Here is a 23,729-nt window from a genome sequence, read left to right on the forward strand (position 1 = left end):
CATTTACATATCTTATTATTCAGGCATATACTAATAGTTAACTAATATGTTAATAAATGCTTTATTAATTCAACTTCATGCAATTTTGTGAGGACTATTTATGCTTTATAAATCCCTTATAAATGACAATTAAAGGCTCAGTATCAAATGAACAATAATCTTTGCAATCTTTTCTAAAAAATAAAATTACTGTAAACTTTAAACATTGCCAAATAACAGGAGTGGCAAAATACGACATAAAACTGGATAAAACAACAACAATATATTAATTTAACAATATAATAAGATGCTATGTTTAAACTTTACTGTAATTTTATTTTAGATCAGGTTGCAAAGTTTTATTTTTCATTTGAAGTACAGTTTCATTTGTGTATCTTTTAATGAAAAGGAATGAATAATGTCATTTTTCCTGTTTAGAATTTAACTGAGCCTTTATTTGTCATTTATAAGGGATTTATAAAGCATAAATAGTCCTCACTTTAGATTAGGTCACAAAACTAGATAAAGTTGAGTTATTAAAGCATTTATTAACATATATAGTAACCCTTAATATATGTCTGTATAAAAAGACATATAAATATCTATTTCAATAGTTTATTAATCATTTACTAACTCATTCTGAATGATCCTAAAAACCCTCAACAACTTTTAAATACAAATGGTTTGTAAATAATGCGATACTTAATTTAGTAATGAAAAATAAATCATTAACAAAGTATGAAAGTACAAGTATTAAGCACATTATAAATATGCTTGTAAGTCAAGAATACAGCATTTGTAGCTGCAGTTATAAACTGCTTACTAACGCTTATTAATGTAGAGTTCATGCTTAACAGATAATGAATTAACTATTTGCTAATGCTTAATAAATGATTTATAGTGTGTAGTTATTATAAAGTGTTGCCAAACTTTTTTTATTGTTAAACATGCCTAGCTTAATTTTTTTGGCAAAATGAAGAGAAGTTTTGTTTATACAGTATAAAAATAGGTTTAATTTTGCGATTGACTGATGTGTTTGGCTTTAAATGTGAGGATTATTTTCTAAGAAATATTTTATTTCAGTTTTTCAGTGACTGTTTTTAGTTCTGTTCTTTTTAGTTTTAGTCTTTTTAGTCATTTGTTGTGATATTTGTAATATTTTGATATTTGATATTTTATTTTAAGTTAACAAAAATATTTTTTGACCAATAGTTTTAGTCTTTGTTTTGATTAATAAATAACCGTGAACTCTACTGACAGAAATACTAAAATGTTTTTTGCTAATATGATAATATAGTTTTTTGTGAGGCACAGGCATAAATCAAGTCATCATTTACCTAAATTCTTCTTATTTTTATGAATAACTGTTCCTGGAATGACTCTGCTTGTATTTTTGCTGTGTGTGTCTAGCTGGAGTACCAGAGGCAGCAGCTTCTTGCGGACCGTCAGTCGTTTCATATGGAGCAGCTGAAGTATGCCGAGATGAGAGCCCGACAACAGCACTTCCAGCAGATCCAGCACCAGCATCACAGTAATCAGCCTGGCAGTCAGTCTGCCACTGCTCCACCTGTACCCCACCAGCCTGTCGCCACAGCCTCAGCTCCGCCCCCAACACCAAGCCCCGCCCCCCTGACTGCCACCAATGCCCACAGTGAAGCTCCTCCTCCACCTGCTGCTCACAGTTCGCCTCCTACCAACACACAGGCTGGAGCAGCACACGGTAAGAACATACAAAAAAGACTTGCTTATGAGTACTGTACTTTAACTTGCCCAGTAGGTGGTACTCATAACACCATTTAAAAGTCTGTGGTCTATGAAATTTTTAATGGCTATGTATTAGTAATAATATATATTAGTAATAAATATTAGTTTTATAGTAAGACTGTAAAACATTATTATACAAAACAACTTTTATTTTAATTTTAAAATATACTTTAATATGGTTAATAAAGTAATTTATTCCAGTAATAGAATACCATCATTACTTCCAGTCTTTGGTGTCACGTGACCCTTAAGAAACCATTCAAATATGCTGATTTACTGCTTAAAATATTTCTTATAATAATCAATTTTATAACTGTTGTGCTGGCTAATATTAGTTGAAACTATACTTTCCAAGACTCTTTGATCAACATAAGAGCAGAGCAACATTTATTTGAATTAGTGTTTTATGTTTTTTATGAATATTTGCTTATTGATCGTCACAAAATTTAAAATTTGTCATAATTCAGTTGATTTGAATTTAGCAAAATTACAATTACAATTTTACATAAATGTCAAAACGTTTTCATGTAGCAAACCTTACAAAAAATTATAGTAGCACTATGCGTCGCCTCGTGGTTCCATCCCCAAGAGGGAAGAAATAACTTTCTCGAACTCTCGCATTCAGTCTGCCCAGTTGGTGGAATGAACTCCCTAACTACATCAGAACAGCAGAGTCACTTGCTGTCTTCAAGAAACGACTAAAAACTCAACTATTTAGTCTCCAGTTTCCCTCCTAATCTGTAACTGCCTCTCTGGCTATACCACTAACTGTACTCTTTCTCTCTCTCTCTCTCTCTCTCTCAAAAAAAAATAAAAAATAAAATAAAATTCTAATACTTTGCTTCTTAGACTTTACACACCTGAAACTTGTCTATAGCACTTGTTCACTGCTGCTCTTATAGTTGTGTACATTGCTTCCTTGTCCTCATTTGTAAGTCGCTTTGGATAAAAGCGTCTGCTAAATGACTAAATGTAAATGTATATATATATATATATATAATGCAAATGTCAACCTTGCCTTGAAAAAAATTTAGTTTTCGCCAAATTAGCAAAACCGTTTCTTCGTTTTTTTGTTTAGGTTTGTATCTTACAGTACTTTGAAAATACTCTCTGAAAAGTACTCTCTCCTTCTGTGTTTTCAAACTATTATATTTGATTTACCAAAATCACACAAGTGGCAATTTCACATCCGTCACACCCACAACTTAGAGATGTCACATCCGTAACAGAGCTTTTTCCTTATAAATACAAAACTGTAAAATCAAATAAAATCAATCATGTTTGTTCTATAGTGAGCCAACCCTTATCCTTTTGATTAGCATCGTTTCTCTTGGGTTGTGCAGTTTATATATATAATAAATATATATATATATATATATATATATATATATATATATATATATATATATATATATATATATATATATATATATATATATATATATATATATATATATATACACACTCACATGCCACTTTATTAGGTACACCTTACTAGTACTAGGTTGGATAGCATCACACAGTTGCTGCAGATTTTTCGGCTGCACATTCATAATGCAATTCTCACGTTCCACCACATCCCAAAGGTGCTCTATTCAGGGTACCCCCGGGATCTGCCAAATACAATTCAAGGCTTTTTAAGACCTTTTTAATACCATTTCAAATTAATTTCAATGCCAACTTTGCACCCATTCCGACAGAAGTATGAGGGGAAAATGTCAAATCTGTATAAATTTTTAACCCTAGAAAATAATTATGTACAAGTGGGCTACTTGAATTAAATAAAACATTTTATTTCAAATATCAGTTATATTTAATACATACGCAACAGCGTGGTCGTCCACGCTAGCAAATATGAAGGTCCAACTGCTTACTTTTTGTCATTGAGATTGTTTTAAGGAGCCACATCACCTCTGTCCACAGAGTTGGTGTTGAGCCACAGTAAGATAGGATGTTCCTTGGCTGTGGTGGCAATGCTTCTGATGTAGAAACTTCTTCATTACTGATAGCCAAAGCTGTTTCAGTAACCGAAGACGTCTCCGGTGCACAGAACTGCACAATAGGTGGTTGGCGCTGGCGAGTAGTACTACACACGGTTTATTTGGCACCCCTCATATGGGAGTCCAGGGCCGTAACACCCATCGTTTCTAGCTTAAAAGATTTCCGGCACCTACAGCAGTAGGCGTTGCGGTCATTTCCTGGCACAGGCTTGACCCAAACATAATTCAGATTCCTTGTTAAAGAGGATTAAACCGACACGTTCCCATTATAGCCGACAAACTAGGCTAGTCGACTATCTTGTTCTGTACCTCACTTGCCTAGTAACCATAGTAATGGGTGCGCATAATACTTTGACGTGGAGCGTAAGATGTACTCAACGTTACGCTGCATGAATTTTTAATTAGCCTACATTAGTAACAGTTAATTTTGTTATGGTATGAATTTAATCATAGGAAAGGCAATAATAAATAAATAAAATAAGACCTTTGTAACAAAATCCAAGACTTTGCATACCAAATTCAAGACTATTAAGGCCTTAATTTGAGATGATCAAATTTAAGACTTTTTCAATGCTTTTAAGACATCGCGGGTACTTTGTCTATTGGATTGAGGTCTGGTGACTGTGGAGGCCATTTGAGTACAGTGAACTCATTGTCGTGTTCAAGAAACCAGACTGAGATGATTTGTGCTTTATGATATGGTGCGTTATACTGCTGGAAGTAGCCATCAGAGGATGGGTACACTGTGGTCATAAAGGGATGGACACGGTCAGCAACAACACTCATGTAGGCTGTGGCGTTGTGGTACTAATGAGCCAAAGTGTGCCAAGAAAATATTCCCCACTCCATTACACCACTAGCCCCACCAGCCTGAACCATTGATACAAGGCAGGATGGATCCATGCTTTCATGTTGTTGACATCAAATTCTGAAGCTACCTACCGAATGTCGCAGCAGAAATCGAGACTCATCAGACCAGGCAACGTTTTTCCAATCTTCTATTGTCTAATTTTGGTGAGCCTGTGTGAATTGTAGCCTCGGTTTCTTGTTCTTAGCTGACAGGAGTGGCACCCGGTGTGGTCTTCTGCTGCTCTAGCCCATCTGCCTCAAGGTTTGACATGTTGTGTGTTCAGAGATGCTCTTCTGCATACCTCGGCTGTAACGAGTGGTTATTTGAGTTACTGTTGCCTTTCTATCAGCTCAAACTAGTCTGGCCATTCCCCTCTGTCCTCTGTCATCAACAAGGCATTTGTGCTCACAGAACTGCCGCTCACTAGATATTTTCTTTTTTTCTGAGCTTTCTCTGTAAACACTAGAGATGGTTGTGCGTGAAAATCCCAGTAGATCAGCAATTTCTGAAATACTCAGACCAGCCCGTCTGGAACCAACAACCATGCCATAAATCACCTTTCTTCCCCATTCTGATGTTCGGTCTGAATTGCAGCAGATTGTCTTGACCATGTCTACATGCCTAAATGCATTGAGTTTCTACCATGTGATTGGCTGATTGGAAATTTGCGTTAATGATCAGTTGGACAGGTGTAAAAATAAAGTGGCTTGTGAGTGTATGAATCATGATTTTTTAACCTAAAATCAGTAAGCCTTTATTTTTTAATGAGTTGCCAGCAAGTAAACGTATGTGCTTTGAATGCACCGACATTATGTACATCTGTGCTAATTTAATCATTGTATTATTTTCTAATAGATTTTGTTTTTCCCTCCAGATTCCAGCTCCACTCCACTAGCAGGGGATTCTCTGTATCCAACGGCCCCTGTGCCTCCATCACAGTAAAACAGAGAGTAAGATTAAAAAGTGAATCAAAGATTCCAGAGAAGAAAATGAAGGAGACGAGTTAGAAAGTAAAAGATCAATAGAGAGAAAGGGAGCGATATCTTTTTTTTTTTTGTCACTTTCATCATTTTTGGGAGAAAATGATATAAATGAATACTTGCCAGCATCTTGAACATCAAAAATAAATAGCTAAAGCTAAACAGATATCCTTGAAACTGAAAAAAAGATCTTCGGTTTGGACTTTTGGAAAGGTCTTAAACTCAAACACCCAACAAAAAGCACTCCAGACCCCGACAGCATCCAAGTACAAGACTCAATATATCCTTGTCCGTCCTGTTTTCAGTAACAGCGCTTAACTACAGGATCCAAAGTACCCATGATCTGCACTCCAGAAACATCTCAATGTATTTTAGGTACTTTGCAAAAGAAAACCAAGAACAAATTGCACTTTTCCCGAATCTTACTTTTTGGAAAAACGACATAGCTCTGACTTAATGTTTGCTTTTATCAGTGTTCTTTTTAATCACTCAATCTTTGTATTTGTTTCATAGAAGCACTCGATTTGGAGTAAGTCCGGAGGAAAAAAAAACTTGACTTTGTAATCGTTACTTTGTATGTGTGCGTGTGAATGTCGGTTTTGCTTTTCGGGACAATGTGAAAGCTTCAGTGGTTTGGCCTGTTTTTTTTAAACGTACAATTAGATTTTAGCATGAGAAAACAAAAAGACAAATAAGTATTAAGTCTGTTTACTTTGTATGAGGCGTCTCTGACAACATGTACTGTAAAACCTGGAAATCATGTCATCAATAATTGATGTCTGCATGTTATTTTTTGGGTACGTGTGCACGTCATCTGACACAAAATATGGTAAGTTACTCCACGTTTCAAACAGGTGAAAGTAGATTCATTCTCATCTCATTGCCGTGCGTATGAAATATTTAATAATAGTAGTGACAATGGAGAAAAATACATAATGGGAGATGCTGTAGGGAATCATATTGGTTCCTTTCTCTGACCACGACGCAGTTACGTTAATCGTTTTATTACCAAGTTCATATCATACATTATAGTATACAGTATTCATGCCAGAACTGATGTTTCAGTTCAGATTGTTAAAGAATGTGTTGTGTGTGAGTGTTTTAGTATCAGGCCAAACCCACCGAAAGTATTTACGACATGAAGGAAAACCGTCTGTTTTGTTACAAATAAGTGGCAACTACCTGATGAGTAGAAACACAAGGGATTTTAAAGTAACGTTTGCAGCTGTGGTCTGTGTATCTCATATCTTCATATTGTAATCGTCCTATTTTTGTATTTTTATATGTTTCTTTACACTATTACGAAACGACGTAATGCTGTTATCATATTATACATGTCTGTAATGTTTCCTTCTCTTTCTGATTGTGTATGTTGTCGTATTATTGACATGTTCATGTGAAAGTGTCATTCTCTTTATACGATGAAGCTGGACTGTGGGTGTGTGTGTGTGTGTGTGGTGTACATGAACTCTATGATTTTTTTATCATTTTGTACGTATTTTGTTTTTTCTTTGTTATATTTACATGTCATATTTACAAATGCTCGTAGTGATGGATGTAAAAATCTGCCAATATGAGAATCACTAAACACGCATACATACACTCCCATTGTTTACATGTATGTGAATGCGCAGGTATGCAGTAGTCCAACATACAGAATAACTGACAGAACGGATTCGTATCGACCTCAAAAGTTTTGCACGCCTCATAACCAGTGTTGAAACTGTCATTTTTGATCAAACTGCTCAGCTCTTTGGTCTTTTACATTGTAGTGGTATAGTTGTTGTTTTTGATTTTTTTTTACATTTTGTTTTTACTTTTTTTATGGTGAAAGCTGGTAACCATTGCATTGAGATGTGTGTGAATGTTTGGCGGCGTTTGGTTCATCCTTTAAGGAGATGTAGCAGGAGCTGTCCAGCACCTGTTTTGACTGAGAATGGATTCATTTTTGGTTTAAAAATACTGAACGGTTCTGCACAATAAAAGGCATCATCAGTGATACGAGTTGTGTGAAGAATATACATTTTATACATCTTAAATGATTTGAAAGTATGGAGAAAGACAACATTTTAAGCAACTATTGTCACAGATATAAAGATAAAATAATCACAATACTGCATCAAACAATTATAGTAAGCTGAATATTACTGCAACACTGAACAGAAATGTTCAAATGTATCGTTTTAATAAAAAGAAACATTGGCATGTTATTTTTGAAAAAAAGTAATCATTTCTAATAATAAGGCAAAATAACTGTACTTATAATAATTACAGTATTTGTTATTAAAGTCAACTCTAATGAGGTTAAACCATTATCATGCTTGCTGTGATTGGGCACATGATTTTATGTAAAATTGATCACAATACGCCCAGTTAAATTATATGACAGCACTGTAATATTGCAACAAAGATTAAAAAAAAAATCGAGAATCGAGACACGTGACTGCCTCTACACGCTTAGCGGTTTAACCCTTGCTTCAGCCTCGAAATTGTGTGTTCGTGAAAATATCAGCATAAAATTTACCTTGGACGGTGAGTACAGCGGCCATTTGACGCAAAGTCTCTCAAAAAATCAGTTTACAAATTCTTGTTGGACGTAAGGAGATTTTACCTGCTGAATCACGGTAAGTCCTCTAATTTCAATATGGCGTGACCGCATCTTTTACCGCGAAAACACAAACACCTCAGCTCTTTGGAGATATACATCGTAGTGGTATAGTTGTTTTTGATTTATTTATTTTTTTTAATGGTGAAAGCTGGTAACTAGTGCATTGAGATGTGTGTGAATGTTTGGCTGCGTTTAAACATCCTTCAGTGAGTAGTAGCAGGAGGTTGTCCAGCATCTGTTTTGACTAAGTTTGGTTTCAAAAATACTGAACGGTTCTGCACAATTAAAGGCATCATCAGTGATACCAGCTGTGTGAAAAATATACATTTTATATGTATTAAATAAGCCTTTTTGAAATTATGAAGGAAGCCAACATTTAAGCAACTGTCGACACAGATCATGATGCTAAGGAAGGATATTGTTGGGATAACTTTCCTAACATTTTCCCCCAGTTGATGGATGACAAAAATTGCAGAAAACACTTACAAGCTGAATATTTTTGATGTTTAAATGTACATAAATATAATTTTTTTTAAGAGTAATCATTTGTAATAGTAAGGCAAAGGTTGTATAATAGGCAAATGGCTTACAATAAGTTTTGTATTATCAAGGCAATCTCACAGCAAATCGTAACTTTTTGATTTAGTGGCTAATTCGAATTCGTACAATTTAGTATGATTTGCTCATCACAATGGTTGGGTTTAGGGGTGGGGTTAGGTGCCACACTTTTTCAAATCGTACATTTTCGTACGACTAAATTCGTAGGAATTAGCCACTAAACTGACAAAACGTAAAATACTTAAGTTTTCTTGAGAGATCAGACTGGTATTGTGTTATTAAAGTAAACTCTAATGCCATTATCATGCTTGCTGTGATTGGGCACATGAATTTATAAAAAATAATGACAATATGCCCAGTTAAAAATGATGACAAACACTTGAATATAGCAAAATAATAAAGTAGCCGTTTACATCTTCAGACTCGAGTGTTTGCACATGTTTGTTTTTAATGAAAATATCAACATAAAATGAAATCTGGGATGGTCAGTGGATCCAGCGGTCATTTGACGCAAGTGTCTCGAAAAATCGAGGATGTGAAGAGTTTTTACCAGCGGTATTTGGACAAACAGTTGAAGTCAGAATTATAAGACCCCCTTTGTTTTTGTTTTTCTTGTTCTCATTTTAAAAAAAAAAACATTTTAAAGGTCAAAATTAGCTATATTATATATGAGCTATATTTTTTTCGATAGTCTACAGCAGTGTTTCCCAACCCTGTTCCTAAGGGCACACCAACAGTACACATTTTCAATGTCTCCCTAATCAAACACACCTGAATCACCTAATTAGAACATAAGAAGAGACTCCAATTCCTGAATTTAATTAGTCAGGTAAGGGAGACATCCAAAATGTGTACTGTTGGTATGCCTCCAGGAAAAGGGTTGGGAAACACTGGTCTACAGAACAAACCATCATTCTACAATAACTTGCCTAATTACCCTAACCTGCCTAGTTAACCTAATTAACCTAGTTAAGCCTTTAAATGTCACTTTAAGCTGTATAGAAGTGTCTTGAAAAATATCTAGTCAAATATTATTTACTGTCATCGTAACAAAGATAAGATAAATCAGTTATTAGAAATGAGTTATTAAAACTATTATGTTTAGAAATTTGTTGAAAAAAATCTTGTCTCCATTAAACAGAAATTGAGGGGGAAAAATTAACAGGGGGGCTATTAATTCAGGGGGGCTAATAATTCTGACTTCAACTGTATATCCAGCTGAATCACGGTAAGTCCGCTAATTTCAATATGGCATTAACGCATATTTAACCACAAAAACACCCAGCCTCAACAGTTTGTACATTGCAGCTGAAGTACTCATTGCGTTTTATTTATATAATACATACCATCATAGTTTAAACTGTCCATTAGGTTTAGTTTAGTAGCCCAAGTTATCTTGTCTCTTCTGGTAAACATAACCCCATTAAAACATGTAGGCAGTGTTATATTCCCCATCCAGATTCAAATCCCAAACATAGGCTACTCCTAATTTGGTATCGTCTTGTATACTGAGAGAAAGAAAAGTCTCTAGAAAAAAAGAGCTTACAAGTTTTTCGAGGATATTAAGAGTTTTTACCAGCGGGAATCAGATATACATCCAGCCGAATCATGGTAAGACCGTTAATTTCAATATGGCGTGACTGCATCTTTTACTGCGAAAACACAAACACCCAGCCTACAGTGTATATTGCAGCTGAAGTACTCATTGCATTTAATTTATATAATACACACCATCATAGTTTAAACTGTCCTTCAGGTTTAGTTTAGTAGCCCAAGTTATCTTGTCTCTTCAGGTAAACACAAGCCCATTAAAACATGTAGTCACTGCAGTAATGCGTACCCAGTCTAGATTCAAATCCCAAACATACTCCTAATTTGGTATTGTCTTGTATAATGTTTACTGAGAGAAAGAAGACTGTGTTACTTAAGTCAAATACTAAAATGGAAGTGCTGCAACAATGCCCTACAAGGCAGCCCACACACACTATACACCCACAGCTCTGAGAAATCAACCAAATCGAACTTCAATCTGAATATTTATTATGATTCACAGCAGACAATAAAGAGGGATGTCAAATGACTTACAAACAATTAGACAATATGATCATTTAAAAGGAAAAATACATTAAGAGTCGATCAAAATGTCCCTCACAGTTTAAGACAAATGATGGACGAGTACATTAATGGGTGGAATGAATGCAATGGCTGAATGGAAGGTATTCGAGTAAACCCAAATGAAGATCAATTGACGTTTTTGGAATGAAATGAGCCATAATTCTACAAAAACATGATAAAAGGCACTTAAGGAAAAAATAAAGAACAAATAATTAAAAAAGCAAATATGGAAATGAAGAATTACATGAATGGGGGAAAATAACGGACAAAAATAAATGTGTCTGAATTCTTCAACCGCTCATGACCATCCTTACGAGTTCTGTAGAAGAGAGATAAAAAAAAAAAAGAAGTCAGTGAGTAGTGAGTCAGTGATCCAAGAAAATTCAACCTGTTATATCAACAAATTGGCACCTTGGAATTATAAGGTTCTGCCTGCATTCTAAGCAGTTTTGGTTATTGAGATTTTGCATAGAACTTATATAAGGAACAAATCTCTCTTTCCACTGATAATATGTTTGATAGGATAGAAAACTATTTTGCTGAAATACAACCATTTGAAAACCTGGAATCTGAGGGTTAAAATAAATCTAAATATTGAATAAAAATACCTTTAAAGTTGTCGAAATTAACTTCTGAACAATGCATTTACATTTACATTTAGTCATTTAGCAGACGCTTTTATCCAAAGCGACTTACAAATGAGGACAAGGAAGCAATTCACACAACTATAAGAGCAGCAGTGAACAAGTGCTATAGACAAGTTTCAGGTGTGTAAAGTCTAAGAAGCAAAGCATTAGTAAATTTTTTTTTTTTTTTTTTTTTTTTTTTTTTTTGGAGAGAGAGAGAGAGAGAGAGAGAGAGAGAGGGCACAGTTAGTGGTATAGCCAGAGAGGCAGTTGCAGATTAGGATGCATATTACTAATAAAAATTTATCGAAATGTTTTGATATTACAGTAAGACATTCACAAAATGTTTACTTTATATTCTAATAATTTTAAGCATAAAAAAGTAGAAATCAATATTTTCACTTATACAATGTTTTTTTGGTTATTGCTACAAACATACCAGTGCAACATTAGACTATTTTTTGGTCCAGGGCCTAAAAAATCCTCTCAAATTTGTGAATGGGGATTTTTAGAACTTCTGCTTGGAATAATGATGTTCTGTATTACAAAACATTAATTGACGCATTAGTTAAAGGCGCAGTATGTAAGTTTGACACCCAGTGGTTGAACTAGGTATTGCATTCCTGGATCAAAACAAATGCAAGCGCAGGTTGCCAGATTGAGGACCAAAAGGAGCGAGTGACTGTTAAGCTTAAAAGCTGATTTAAGGCATGTTCTATATAAAAGCAACGGCACGCAACTTTTTGTTCTAACCAACTCCTCGAATTGATATTTTAGAAACGGCTTCTATTTCTTGCAGCTGAACCGAAAACACTGACAAGGCTCACCTGAAGTACACCTCATGTGCTTTATTCAGTGTTAAATGCTAATAATGTGAGTTTGAATGCCATTTTACATGACTTTTATTGCCATACTACTGAAAACAGCAGCAGATAATTTACCTCAGATCTTGAAAATATAATAAACTGTTTGAAATTGAACTTCAGAACTGTGAAATAATGCAAACCAACACATATCAGTGATTCAGCATCTACATTTAAGTAAGGTGGAAGAGGTTTAATATGTATTAATTAGATTATAAAATTCATTTCCTGAGTGAGTGCATATTCTGTGCTTCTGAATGGCTGTATTAAAAGTTCTGTTATGTTTCGTCTGGTGAGACAGCCAAATTGCTTATCACTGGAAATCTTGTCACGTAGCATGTTATTAGGACACGCGGTTACAATGTAAACTGCTCACCTAATGTTTACGTTCATAATATTTATATTATTTGCTAATTAATAACCTCATGTGGAACTCTAAATCTGCGTCTCATTTCAGAGTCTGCTACGGATTTCAGAGTCTGCGTCGCATTTCAGTCATGGATGCATGCATTCAGAGCCTTTCTGAATGAATGAATGAAATACGGGTTTTTCCACCAAGGCAACCCGGGGTGCTGAAATATAATTGGCTAAAGTGGCAGTGGGCGGGTTAAAAGAAGCAAAACAAAGACAGACGTTTCGGCACATAACAGACATTTTCAAAGCAGAATAACAGATTTCAGCATTGTTTTTTAGATAAACAAGAATGTTCACTTGGCATGTTTCTTAAATAAAAATTGCTTGCTCGGTAAACATAATTTGGGAAATATTTGAAAATAAAGAAAAAGCTATTCACAGGAGGCCTAATCATTTTGACTTCAGCTATATTTGCATATGTGAAGTATATTTTGGTGCACCTTATGTAAAAATGTATTCTTTTCATTTTTAATACCTTTATTCTATAAACATGAACCTAACATCACTCATCAGGGCTCGAAATGAACTTTTTTGCTTGGTAGTACTAGTGCTCCTAACTTTAACAATGTGGTCGCACCAACCAAAATTTAGACGTGCCCACCAAGAATGATGTGCACCGTTACTACAAGTTTTATATAAATAAATTTATTGCATTTGAAATCATCCTGATGTTTAAATAAAGGATTAAATAATACATATCGCACTTAATATTTGTAGATTCAGTGGCAAACACTGTTACCTGAAAACTCTGTATCACATACTTTACAGGGAATGGCTTCTTGAGTCTTATCCACTCTTTAAAAAGTGTATCATTAATCAGCGGTGTCATTGTTTGTAACCTTAGGTGGTTTCTAAAACAAAATCTGTCATAATTTCATTCTCTCATCTTTAGCGCTTTTTTTCAGAGATTGAAGGTGGGGCAAGCATTGCGGGATTTGTTTACTGTAGAAAGTTGACGTGATAACTGTTTTAAACTATTCCTGAGCACTGTTTCACGTTTTTAGGTGCAAAGATGCATTCTGTGTGAATCTCTCCTAAATGTGCTCATCCGGTAAACATTTTGCAGTGAAAACAATTGGCAACAATTTTATGCACTCACACAAATGCTCTCAAATATATTTTAAGGGTCGCATAAATAAAATTTCGGCGCTCATGTGACCAAAACGTTCGCAATTTAGAGCCCTGCTCATCTTGGCCTCTGAAATTACCTTGTGTGCAATCGAAGTAGAACTAATTTAACAGTTTGACTTTATAGAAAGTACCTTTTTTTTTCTAAATAAAAATCTCAAAACTATTCACAACCTACAAAAAAAAACTCCATATAAATAAGTTGTCACAGAGTAAGAATGTGTAAATAAGTCAATTTTGACAAAAGAAAAAATCAGATAGAAGCTCATAATCCCAAGGCGACCAAATGTTGCCATGAATATCAACATACTTCAACTTATAAACAGTCACAGATCACACACAAAAAAGACTGTAGGTGTAGTTCAGACAAACTACATTTCCCTGCAACAAAAGGGGGTGTAATGCAAAAGCCCCTGGATGATTTGAAAGGGGAGGAAGAGACATTGTCCAGGCCTAAAAGAAATGAGTTAGCATACCTTATAAAGGCATGTAGAGAGAACAGATAAATACACAAGTACAGAGAAGAGACAAAGCAGGAACAGCAATGTGACAGGACTGCAAACTAGAATCAACAATACACCCTCTTACAAAGCCTCCTAAAGTAACAGAAGACGAAGTGTAAGTTTCTAGAAAGGACCATCTGAATCCACATCCATAGCGCCATTTTAGCCTTTAAATATGATGCTAGTAGTAATTAGCTTTACTGAATAAAGCTCAAGGGCAGTTACTGGTTTGGGCATGACTGAGCTTTACACTAGAGTTAGTGCCGCGCAGCCTCAATAAAGGCAATAGTAGTCAGAAGACACCTAGGCACATGCAGAAATGCTACATGCTAGGCTACAGCCAGGGGACGCGGTAGAGAGGGAGCTGCAGGAGAGAAGAATGCGTAAAAACAAACTGAGGACTATCCGTACCCTCTCCTCAACCAGCCATAATGTGGCGCACAAATGCTGTCGGAAGGAAAGGCATATGGATTAAACACAGACACTGCAACTGTGGTCTTGATCTTCAGTGAAGAAAAAGACCCCATGTGTGATTGTACCTTCATAATTGATGCAACCGTTAGCGTCCTCATGTCCTGCCAAGAGCGTCTCCACCTCTTCCTCTGTCATCTTCTCCCCTGCATTAAAATAAATTGATATTCAAGTTTCAATACAAATGACATTTAATAGTGAGATGGAGTGCAAGGGTAAGTTCATTGATTGATAAGTGTAAAAATTCTCCAGAAACAGCTTTATACTGTATGCTCAATTATAAACATACAATTTATGCCTAGAAAGAAAAACTCAAACTTGACTATATTTGGAATGGGCATGAATATTAAGGAGCTGCTGAATGTCATAACACAGCTCATGTCAGTGCCTAAAGCTTACACACAGCTCTGAAATACACATGCAAAGTAATCATACCTCAGTTTTCAAAAAATATTGTCTTGTTACTCTTTTCAGCAGAAGTGGTAGAGATTTATTTTAGCTAGAAGGAGTGAGTGAGGTATCTTTAAGCCACCAGAGAAAACTTTGTTCGCTACAGAGTTGTGTTGTGTATTAATTATACGCTACATTATAGTTTTACTCTATAAAAAGAACTGACAGAAATTTGTATTGTGAAAGATTTTGAATTTTTAACGCATATGAAAATATAGGCAAGTATTAATATCAACCTTTGCATAATCAGATGAGTTTTTGTAGTTTATTGCTGACCTTTCACTCCAGAAAAATCAAAGAAAGGCTGAGTGATATGACACAATGCATAAACGTGCATTAAACACTTATACTCAGCAGTTTACATGTGTTTGTTGCCTCATTACAAACATACAGATATCTGTCGTGTTGCCTCATTACAAAAATATGTGGCATATTTCAACAGAAACTTTAAAAATAATAGAGCTCTCAAGGAAAAAAGTAAAAACATCTTAGATCAGGCATGGGCAAACTCGATCCTGGAGGGCCGGTGTCCCTGCAGAGTTTTGCTCCAACACTAATCAAACACACCTGAACACCCTAATTAGTGTCTTTAAGATCACTAGAAAGCTACAAGCAAGTGTGTTTGATTAGGGTTGGAGCAAAACTATGCAGGGACACCGGCCCTCCAGGATCGAGTTTGCCCATCCCTGTCTTAGATGCTTCATAAGAGGGAAAAACCTTAGGGGGTAATCAAAGAAATATTGTACTGTACTTTAAAACAGGCCGTGACTCTTTACCTAATGTAGTGAGGACATGTCGCAGCTCAGCACCCATCACTGTCCCATTTCCCTCTTTGTCAAAGACCCGCAGCCCCTCCACAAAGTCCTCAAAGGAGCCCTGATCCTTGTTCTTAGCGATGGCCTGCAGCATTGGCAGAAACTGCTCAAAGTCCAGCATCTTCATGTTCATATCTAAGGGGTATAAAATACACATAACAATCACTTATTTAATTTACAACTTAATCCACTGAGTTTTAATCTGGATCTCTTTATAATTTAATTATAATTGTGAAAGATAAAGACACAGGTAGATTAAATCAGTGGGAATATCTGAAATGGACCTGAGTACATTTGGGCTGATTAAAGGAGAAGCATTGCTTTTATCAGTCAGAATGAGGGAGAGGAGTACAGCTTATTGATCAGGGCAAGTAAAAGAGCCATATGGGTTTGGAACAACATGAGGGTGAGCGAATGAAGACAGAAAAACATTTGCAAACATTTTATCAGAGGAAAAAATACTATTGTCATAACACAAGTGTCTTCAAAGTATAAAGTTTGGTTTAAATTGAATGACTTCTCAAAATAATAATAATAATAGTAAAAATGAAAATTAGTAAAAGGAATCATCACAATTTTTCCTCTATGTTTTGTGGAACTGAGAGAATAATAATTTTACATTTTTTATTAATTACACTAGCTTTTAGATGACAAAAAATTAGGTTGCACTTTATTTTAATGGTCCCCTTTCGACATTCTGGTGACTATAATTAACAATGAAAAATAAATGTCTCTCAAAACAATATTATAGCATTTATAGATTGCTCAAAGTAACCAGACATACTTGCAAAGTTACTTAGATTCAGTAGTGTGGTTGTTAGTGGCGAATCCAAATAAAGTGTTAGCAAATATTAAGAAGAGAGTCTATTAATACTCCACAGTTTTTAAAATAAAGTTTATTTATTGGCATCAATGGTTCCATAAAGAAACTTTAATATACTAAGAAAAGAGACATTTGAAATAATACAATATTAGAACACAGAGATTATTCAAATATTCTTCACATTATAAAACAATTGTTCTTTTCAATAAAATGTTCACTGAGGAACCAAAAAAAGTGTCTTCTATGGCATCACTGTGAAAACCCATTTATGGTTCTTCCCTCGCACCTTTATTTTTTAGAGTGTAAGGACTGCTAGAGGACATCTAGTTCCACAATTACCCATAAGTTTTTCAAATCACGTCATTGATGACGCGCGAGACTCAGATGGAGGGCAGGAAGCGATTCTTCTACATAGGAATCACTATCACAACATAAAAATGTTTGTGTTTATGTTGTATATAATTATTTAAATCACCCAAAATAAGAAATGCTGAACAGCTTTTATGGACTTTCAAATGTTTTTGCTCATAAAGGGGGTAAGTTAAAGAAACATTTTTTCAGTACATCCATGTGTACAAACTTTTATTAACGTGATAATTTGGTTGAAAATTATATACAGGCCTAGCTATGTGTATAAATATGTTAATGTGAACACCACCACACTAATACAAAATCCAGGAGAATATAACTAATGTACCCTGCCATGTAATGGCTGCTTATGAAATCTCTGTCTTGTTTTGCAATAATCCAAGTCTTTACTGGTGTTTCGGCGGAATAACATCGATGTTCGCAGCAGCGTTGAATGTTTATTGATAGTAAGTTCATCTACAAAACAAAAAAGAAATGCAACCCTTGCGACAAAACTAGACAGTTATTATTGTGGAGCACTTTTTCCCCCTTACAAAAATAATTAATAATGTAGACAATAAGTTCACTTTTGTGTGCGTTCATCTGTTATTTTGGGATGTCCGGAAGATATTTGCATAGGGAAAATGTATAATAACATAATAGTAGCATAGTAAACTGAAACTGTAATAAATACTGTAACATTATTGTAAACTGGTGCATTGTGGTGGTGTATAATTATAGTGTATAGAACGGAAGCCTACTGAATAATTTGTTTATTACTACAGTTTTGTCGAACCACAGCAACAGTATTATTACTATGACTTGAGGGTCCACTTATTTCGCCGATCAATTTTTGAAGGCCCACCTTTCTGACATTTTCTCTATCCTGTTTTTTTTAAATACTCATTTAAACATTTATTTATTAACATATACATGTTAAAAAATATATTATATTATATATAGAAAAATATATATTTTTATATAATAAATATATATTTTTATATAATATATATATATATATATATATTTTAATATAATATAATATAATATAATATAATATAATATATATTTATTTATATTTATAGAACCACAGGTCAACAGGGAGATAGCAAAAGACCAGCTTCTGCTTTAAACTGGACTGACTGAGTATTCGCTATTAAATATCTACTATTCAAAAATATACAGACAAATGTAAAATACAGTCAAACACTATAAATCTATTGAAACGCGTCGATCTGATAGCTGTTGAGTTTGCAGCTGGATATTATTGGGAGATCGCTGTCAGGAACAGTGAACAACTCTGTCGAAGCTGCTGAAGCTCCCATGAAGTTTACTTTACGGTCTATGTCAGAAACACCATTGAGCCTTAGATCATCCTGTATGGGCACTCCTCCATTATAAAACACTCACAGGACATTAATTTGAACAACTATGCAAGGGAGACTTTCACTTCAAGCAGTTGAACAGTGTGAATGAACAGACTGACGTGTACTAGTTGCAGACGCGTTTTTGCATCGTTTTTGAAGTAAAAGTGCATTACTTCGATCATTTTAATATGTCATATTAATAATGAAATCCAAAAATTATAGAATAATATGGAGAGTTTATTTTAATCTCGCGGCCCACCTGCAGGATCGCTGAGGCCCACCGGTTGGAAATCCCTGACCTATAGTATGCCTCCAAAAACTAAAGTATTTATTTTTTCATGTAACTTAATAGCATATACAGTGTCTACTGTCTCGATGACAAATATATGGCAAATATATTTTAGTTTAGAAGAAAACTCGGCCCTCTACATGATATAAGCATCATGTGGGTATTTTCTGTTTATGTCTCCTTTGAAATATGGCATAAATCGCAAAAATGCAGACTTTCCTCTATGTCTCCAATTCAGTTTTTTACTTCCTGTCCTTCATCTGATTTTCGCGTGTCATCAGAACCATGTGATTGAAAACAACCTATAGCCAAGAGAAGGTCTAAAGGGGACCATCAAAACAAAACAAAAAAAACAAACTGAATGGAAGCATTAATACACAGTCCAGAATAATAAAACAGAATTCATAGTCCATTCATTTAGAAATTTATGTTTTTAACAAATAACACAGAGCTGGGAAGCACAAGAAGAGCCTGACCTTCATTACTGGGGTTGCCCAGGACTTTAAGGACCTCAGCATTGACAGGGTTCTGGCCGAGGGCTCGCATCACATCCCCACACTGATTATACATGATCTTCCCATCTCCTGTTCGGTCAAACAGGAGGAAGGCCTCCTTAAATTCTGATGGGGAGAGAGAGTGAAAGACAAGTGATGCAGAAAATGATGTGTAGGTATGTGGACTGAAAAAAATAAAAAGCAATATTGATTCTAAAGCAACAAGCACAGTTTGATGTAAAATCATTAGTCTTGTAGTTCTTGCTAGAGGCTTTGAGATCACTATCACAGCATTTGGCAGAGCAGCTTAGAGGAATGCAGCTCTTCCTGGAGCCGCCCTGAGTCAAACCTCTCTGACACACACACACACTGATTAACCATATATGGGCAGAGGAGAGAACACAGCACTACATCAACAGCAATTTGTGTCCCAAATGACACACTGTGTACAGTACTGTCTAGTGTGTGATTCCTTTTAAATAAACAACAGAGAATGGTTCATCATAGTCTAACGAAACATCATTTGAAATTAGGGATGTCCAGATTCAATCATGTGATCAGAAATCGGCCCGATCACGCCGTTTCGGACTCGATCGGAATCAGATGTTACCTCCGGTTAAGGACTCAAGTATATATATATATATATATATATATATATATATATATATATATATATATATATATATATATATATACTCATTATTTTTTACCGCATCCATAGTTATGCAGTGGCACAGAGTTAGGCCTCTTTCTTGGCTTAATATAATACTTGGTACAACTACTGTTTTTACATTATTGTGTCGGTTGAGTTTAGGGTAGTGGTAGACGTTAATAAAATACAATTAATGGGAAATTTAATTAATAATATAAATAATTCTTGTTAACTTCCGGCCACAGCCGTGTGTTATCTAGCAATAACCAGAGTCCGTCTGCGGTCTGGAGGTATTATAAAGTTGATGACGACAACATTGATGAGAGATGATTGAGATGAGAGAGGCAAGAGGTGAAGAATTATGTTATTTATTACTCGATTGTTCAAGCTACCTCACAGAAGTGCTCTGTTTGTTAACCAAGTTGTTGAATGTTAAAATAATAAGGAACATCCTGGATCTGTTTCTTCGCTCTTCTTTATTTTTTATTTATGGATTATAGAGGTATCGCATCAGGTTTCAGTATACTCAATGACTCGAATTCTGACTCAAAGGCAAAAAAACCTGATCGGGACATCCTTATTAGAAATTGCACACAACTAAAAGTAATGATATACAGCAGTTTATAATGGACAAACTGATAGACCTTATGTATTGCTATTTATAAGAAAAGTTATGATCCTTAAACTGTCTTTCTGCAGATTTATTGTATATTATAAAGACAAATGTTAATACAGCACAATAAGACTTTCAAACAACAATTTTAAAATTGCCATGAAATTAAATGGTAATCTATTCAGTCTCTGCAGGCCCCTATTCATCCTCCACCAACATGAGTAACACCTATATACCAATATACTTAATAAAAATATTATGCATGGAACGAGGACTCCACAATTTTTTACTGATCTGTTACATTTGATTATGTCATAATACAGAAGAAAAAATCTGTTGCATCTTTAACACAATTTTCACTGCAAATCATTTGAATGAATAATTAAATTTCTTGCAACCATCAACTTTTAAACTCATCGCAGATCAAATTTAAGATACTGTGTAAAGATGCTGTTAATTTACTAACTCTCAGACCTCCAAAGCGATTTTTTTCTTAAGTCCAACGTTAAAGAACATTTTCGATATTGTTCTACTGAAGACAAGGGTGTAGAATTAGCATGGACGGAGGGGACGTGTCCCCACCAATACCCACAGATTATCAAATTATCCCCACCAATATTTAATCGCCTCCCAAATAAAATAATGCTTGTGGAAATTTTTCAGTCAAGCTTACTGTGCAAGACTCAGGTGAGACATGGACATAAGCGGCTATATTTCAAAGAAAAGCGTCAGTCACTAGAAGTCAAGTTGGTTACAAGTCCACCATAGTAGTAACCATGGATGGGCAATTAATAAAAGATTTTGTTTCAATTTTGGCCACCACAATGATTATGAAAAAACAACAATCAAGATAAAATGGTTATTGTGTCATATGCCTTCCCCGATTCCAGAAGTCTGCATTCATTCCTTGTCAAAGTAAAATCATGTAAATTTACTTTTGCACCATAAGACATGCTTAATTTAATGTTGCTTTATTACTAATTGTATTTGTTTTATTATTAAAGTTTTATTTTTATAAGTGCGAAGTAGAACATGTGCTGCTCTGTTTGCACGATAAGAGAAAGAAAAGAACATGGACATGTAAAGTCATCTTTTAGCTTAAAGTGCATATATGGCAATATTATACTTGTAAAAATGTGTTCAGATGCGGTGCTAACTACTACCTTTTTGTCAGATATTCCTTTAACTTTACATGTTAAATGTGAAGTTACATTTAAATTGTACATTTGGGGGGCTGGGGTGGGGGTCAAATTAGGTCCCCACCAATATCAAGAGCAAATCTACACCCATGACTGAAGAGTCAATTCACTGAACTATCCTTTTTAACAGATCTATGGGTGTGACAGTGTAACCTGCAAACGGGTCAGTGAGCAAATCTATTTAATGAATGATTCAAAAGACTTGAGTCACTGAGATGAATCAAATCCGCACTGCCCTAGAACTGCCCTGTGAACACTAACCTGGCTCTGTCCTGCTAATCAGACCACAAAAACATCACATCATCTTTCAACTACCATCTTTCTTTTACCTTAATTAACTTCAAAACTAATTTTAATAGATCACTTCATAAATATCTTCTTGAATCCCATCCATTTTCCTGTCCCCCATCAATGTTTTTAGCGTTTCCAGCTACACATTCCAGAGCAGCTTCCGGTCCGTCAAACGCGACGCATCGGCAAAACTGTTTGACTCCAACATCAACACCAGAAATGTGTACATAAAAATACTAATGTCAATATGGTCTGACCACTTTTACATTATCCACAGCACACTGGTTTGTACACCACATCATGTGAATGCTAATCTGACAGCACATCTGTCATCCAGTGTAAACTGATGTGCAGGCCTGCGTTTATTTGCATTCATCTGCAACACAAACGCGTGTATATATATATATATATATATATATATATATATATATATATATATATATATATATATATATATATATATATATATATATAACTTCGACGAATATATATATCACTATAATATTAAAGCCAACATTTGATACTTACCACAAATCTGGTCCTCCGTGAAGTCAGACTGTCCATGCCAGGATGAGGAGGGCATGGAAAAAAATTGTATAGAAAAAGATGCATTTGTTTGATCTTTTAATAAATATACTGAGAATCTCTTTCAAAATAATAATACACTTCAGACACAAATGTAAGACATATATTAGCGAACCGGAGCTTGAACGCCTTTTTATTAGATGATTGAGGTATTAACGTCATGTCTGCCGACTTTATGACTAATGGACGCTGCCTGCACTATAGAGAAAATGAGAGTGGTGTGTGCGGCTGAGATGATGGACTTACCATGACTGCAGTGTTTGAGGATGGAGCAGAAACGCGTCAGACCGAGCGCTGGTCAACTACAGTATGGTCGCGCGCACTCCGCTACACCGCTATATTCGCGATGACGTCATGTAAACCTGATTCAAGCGGAATCGTCCAATCAAATAGTGCGGGCGCTGGTTTTCCTCCACTGGCGTTACCGCTCTGTCAGTAATATACGGGCAGTTTAATACATTGGCAATATGGCAAGCCGTTTTATCATTCAATATATCCACCTTTTTTCTATGTCCCATGACTCCAAGTAGAGGTCTGTGCTGGACTAATCTTTTAGTTCTGCTCCTGCCAGGTTTTATTCCGTACCCGACCGCTCTTGCTGTATGTTCAGTTGGTCACCTGCTGCTTGCTTAGAATAATTTTCTACCAGACCGTTCACGCTAAATTTAGATCTGGTTTCCAAAATCTTCCGTTTAAATTGGGTACTACCAAAAGAGAGATAACATACAAAACTGTGGGTTGTGCAAGGATTGTAGGATAAATGTAAGAATCTGCAGACATTTTTTGCTATTTCTGTGCAGACTTTTGGGAAAAAATCTGTGGATTTATGTGGAATGATTTTAGGAGTATCGTAACTAAAAACTTAATATATGAAATAAAAAATAATAGCTTTTTAACTTTTTTTGATGTTTACAATGCAAATCAAATTAGATTTACTTACTTGG

The 23,729-nt window shown here is 35.1% G+C and overlaps 2 protein-coding genes across 4 annotated transcripts in view; one reads left to right on the forward strand and one right to left on the reverse strand.

The window, feature by feature from the left end:
* Nucleotides 1-7,575, forward strand: part of smarcc2 (SWI/SNF related, matrix associated, actin dependent regulator of chromatin, subfamily c, member 2) — a 31,364-nt gene extending 23,789 nt beyond the window's left edge. The window contains exons 25-26 of the mRNA XM_056460223.1: nt 1,390-1,699; nt 5,468-7,575. Coding sequence (XP_056316198.1) covers nt 1,390-1,699; nt 5,468-5,535 — 378 coding nt within the window. The 3' untranslated portion in view covers nt 5,536-7,575. The remainder of the gene's footprint in view (nt 1-1,389; nt 1,700-5,467) is intronic.
* A 3,187-nt stretch (nt 7,576-10,762) lies between these two features.
* On the reverse strand, nt 10,763-23,133 carry myl6 (myosin, light chain 6, alkali, smooth muscle and non-muscle). Of its 3 annotated transcripts, XM_056460226.1 has the most exons (7): nt 23,032-23,131; nt 22,729-22,756; nt 19,428-19,571; nt 16,086-16,259; nt 14,928-15,005; nt 14,800-14,835; nt 10,763-11,173 (listed from the first exon to the last, which is right to left on the reverse strand). In XM_056460226.1, exons 1-6 carry the CDS (start codon nt 23,032-23,034, stop codon nt 14,807-14,809), a joined length of 456 nt encoding a protein of 151 aa, XP_056316201.1. In that variant the 5' UTR covers nt 23,035-23,131; the 3' UTR covers nt 10,763-11,173; nt 14,800-14,806. The 3 variants fall into 3 exon arrangements, with proteins under 3 accessions (XP_056316201.1, XP_056316202.1, XP_056316199.1); XM_056460227.1 differs by lacking the exon at nt 14,800-14,835; XM_056460224.1 differs by lacking the exons at nt 10,763-11,173; nt 14,800-14,835 and having other exon boundaries at nt 14,860-15,005; nt 23,032-23,133.
* Nucleotides 23,134-23,729: the final 596 nt, after the last annotated feature.

Source organism: Danio aesculapii, chromosome 6, assembly GCF_903798145.1.
Source record: "Danio aesculapii chromosome 6, fDanAes4.1, whole genome shotgun sequence".
Taxonomy (NCBI): domain Eukaryota; kingdom Metazoa; phylum Chordata; class Actinopteri; order Cypriniformes; family Danionidae; genus Danio; species Danio aesculapii.

Bases quoted from the DNA above. Each gene is read 5' to 3' on its own strand.
- myl6 (XM_056460224.1), bottom strand. The intron at 19,572-22,728 runs GTAAGTATCAAA...TCTCCCCATCAG, and splicing joins CACGGAGGACCAGATTTGTG to AATTTAAGGAGGCCTTCCTC. The intron at 15,006-16,085 runs GTAAAGAGTCAC...ATTTTAATGCAG, and splicing joins ACATGTCCTCACTACATTAG to GGGAGAAGATGACAGAGGAA.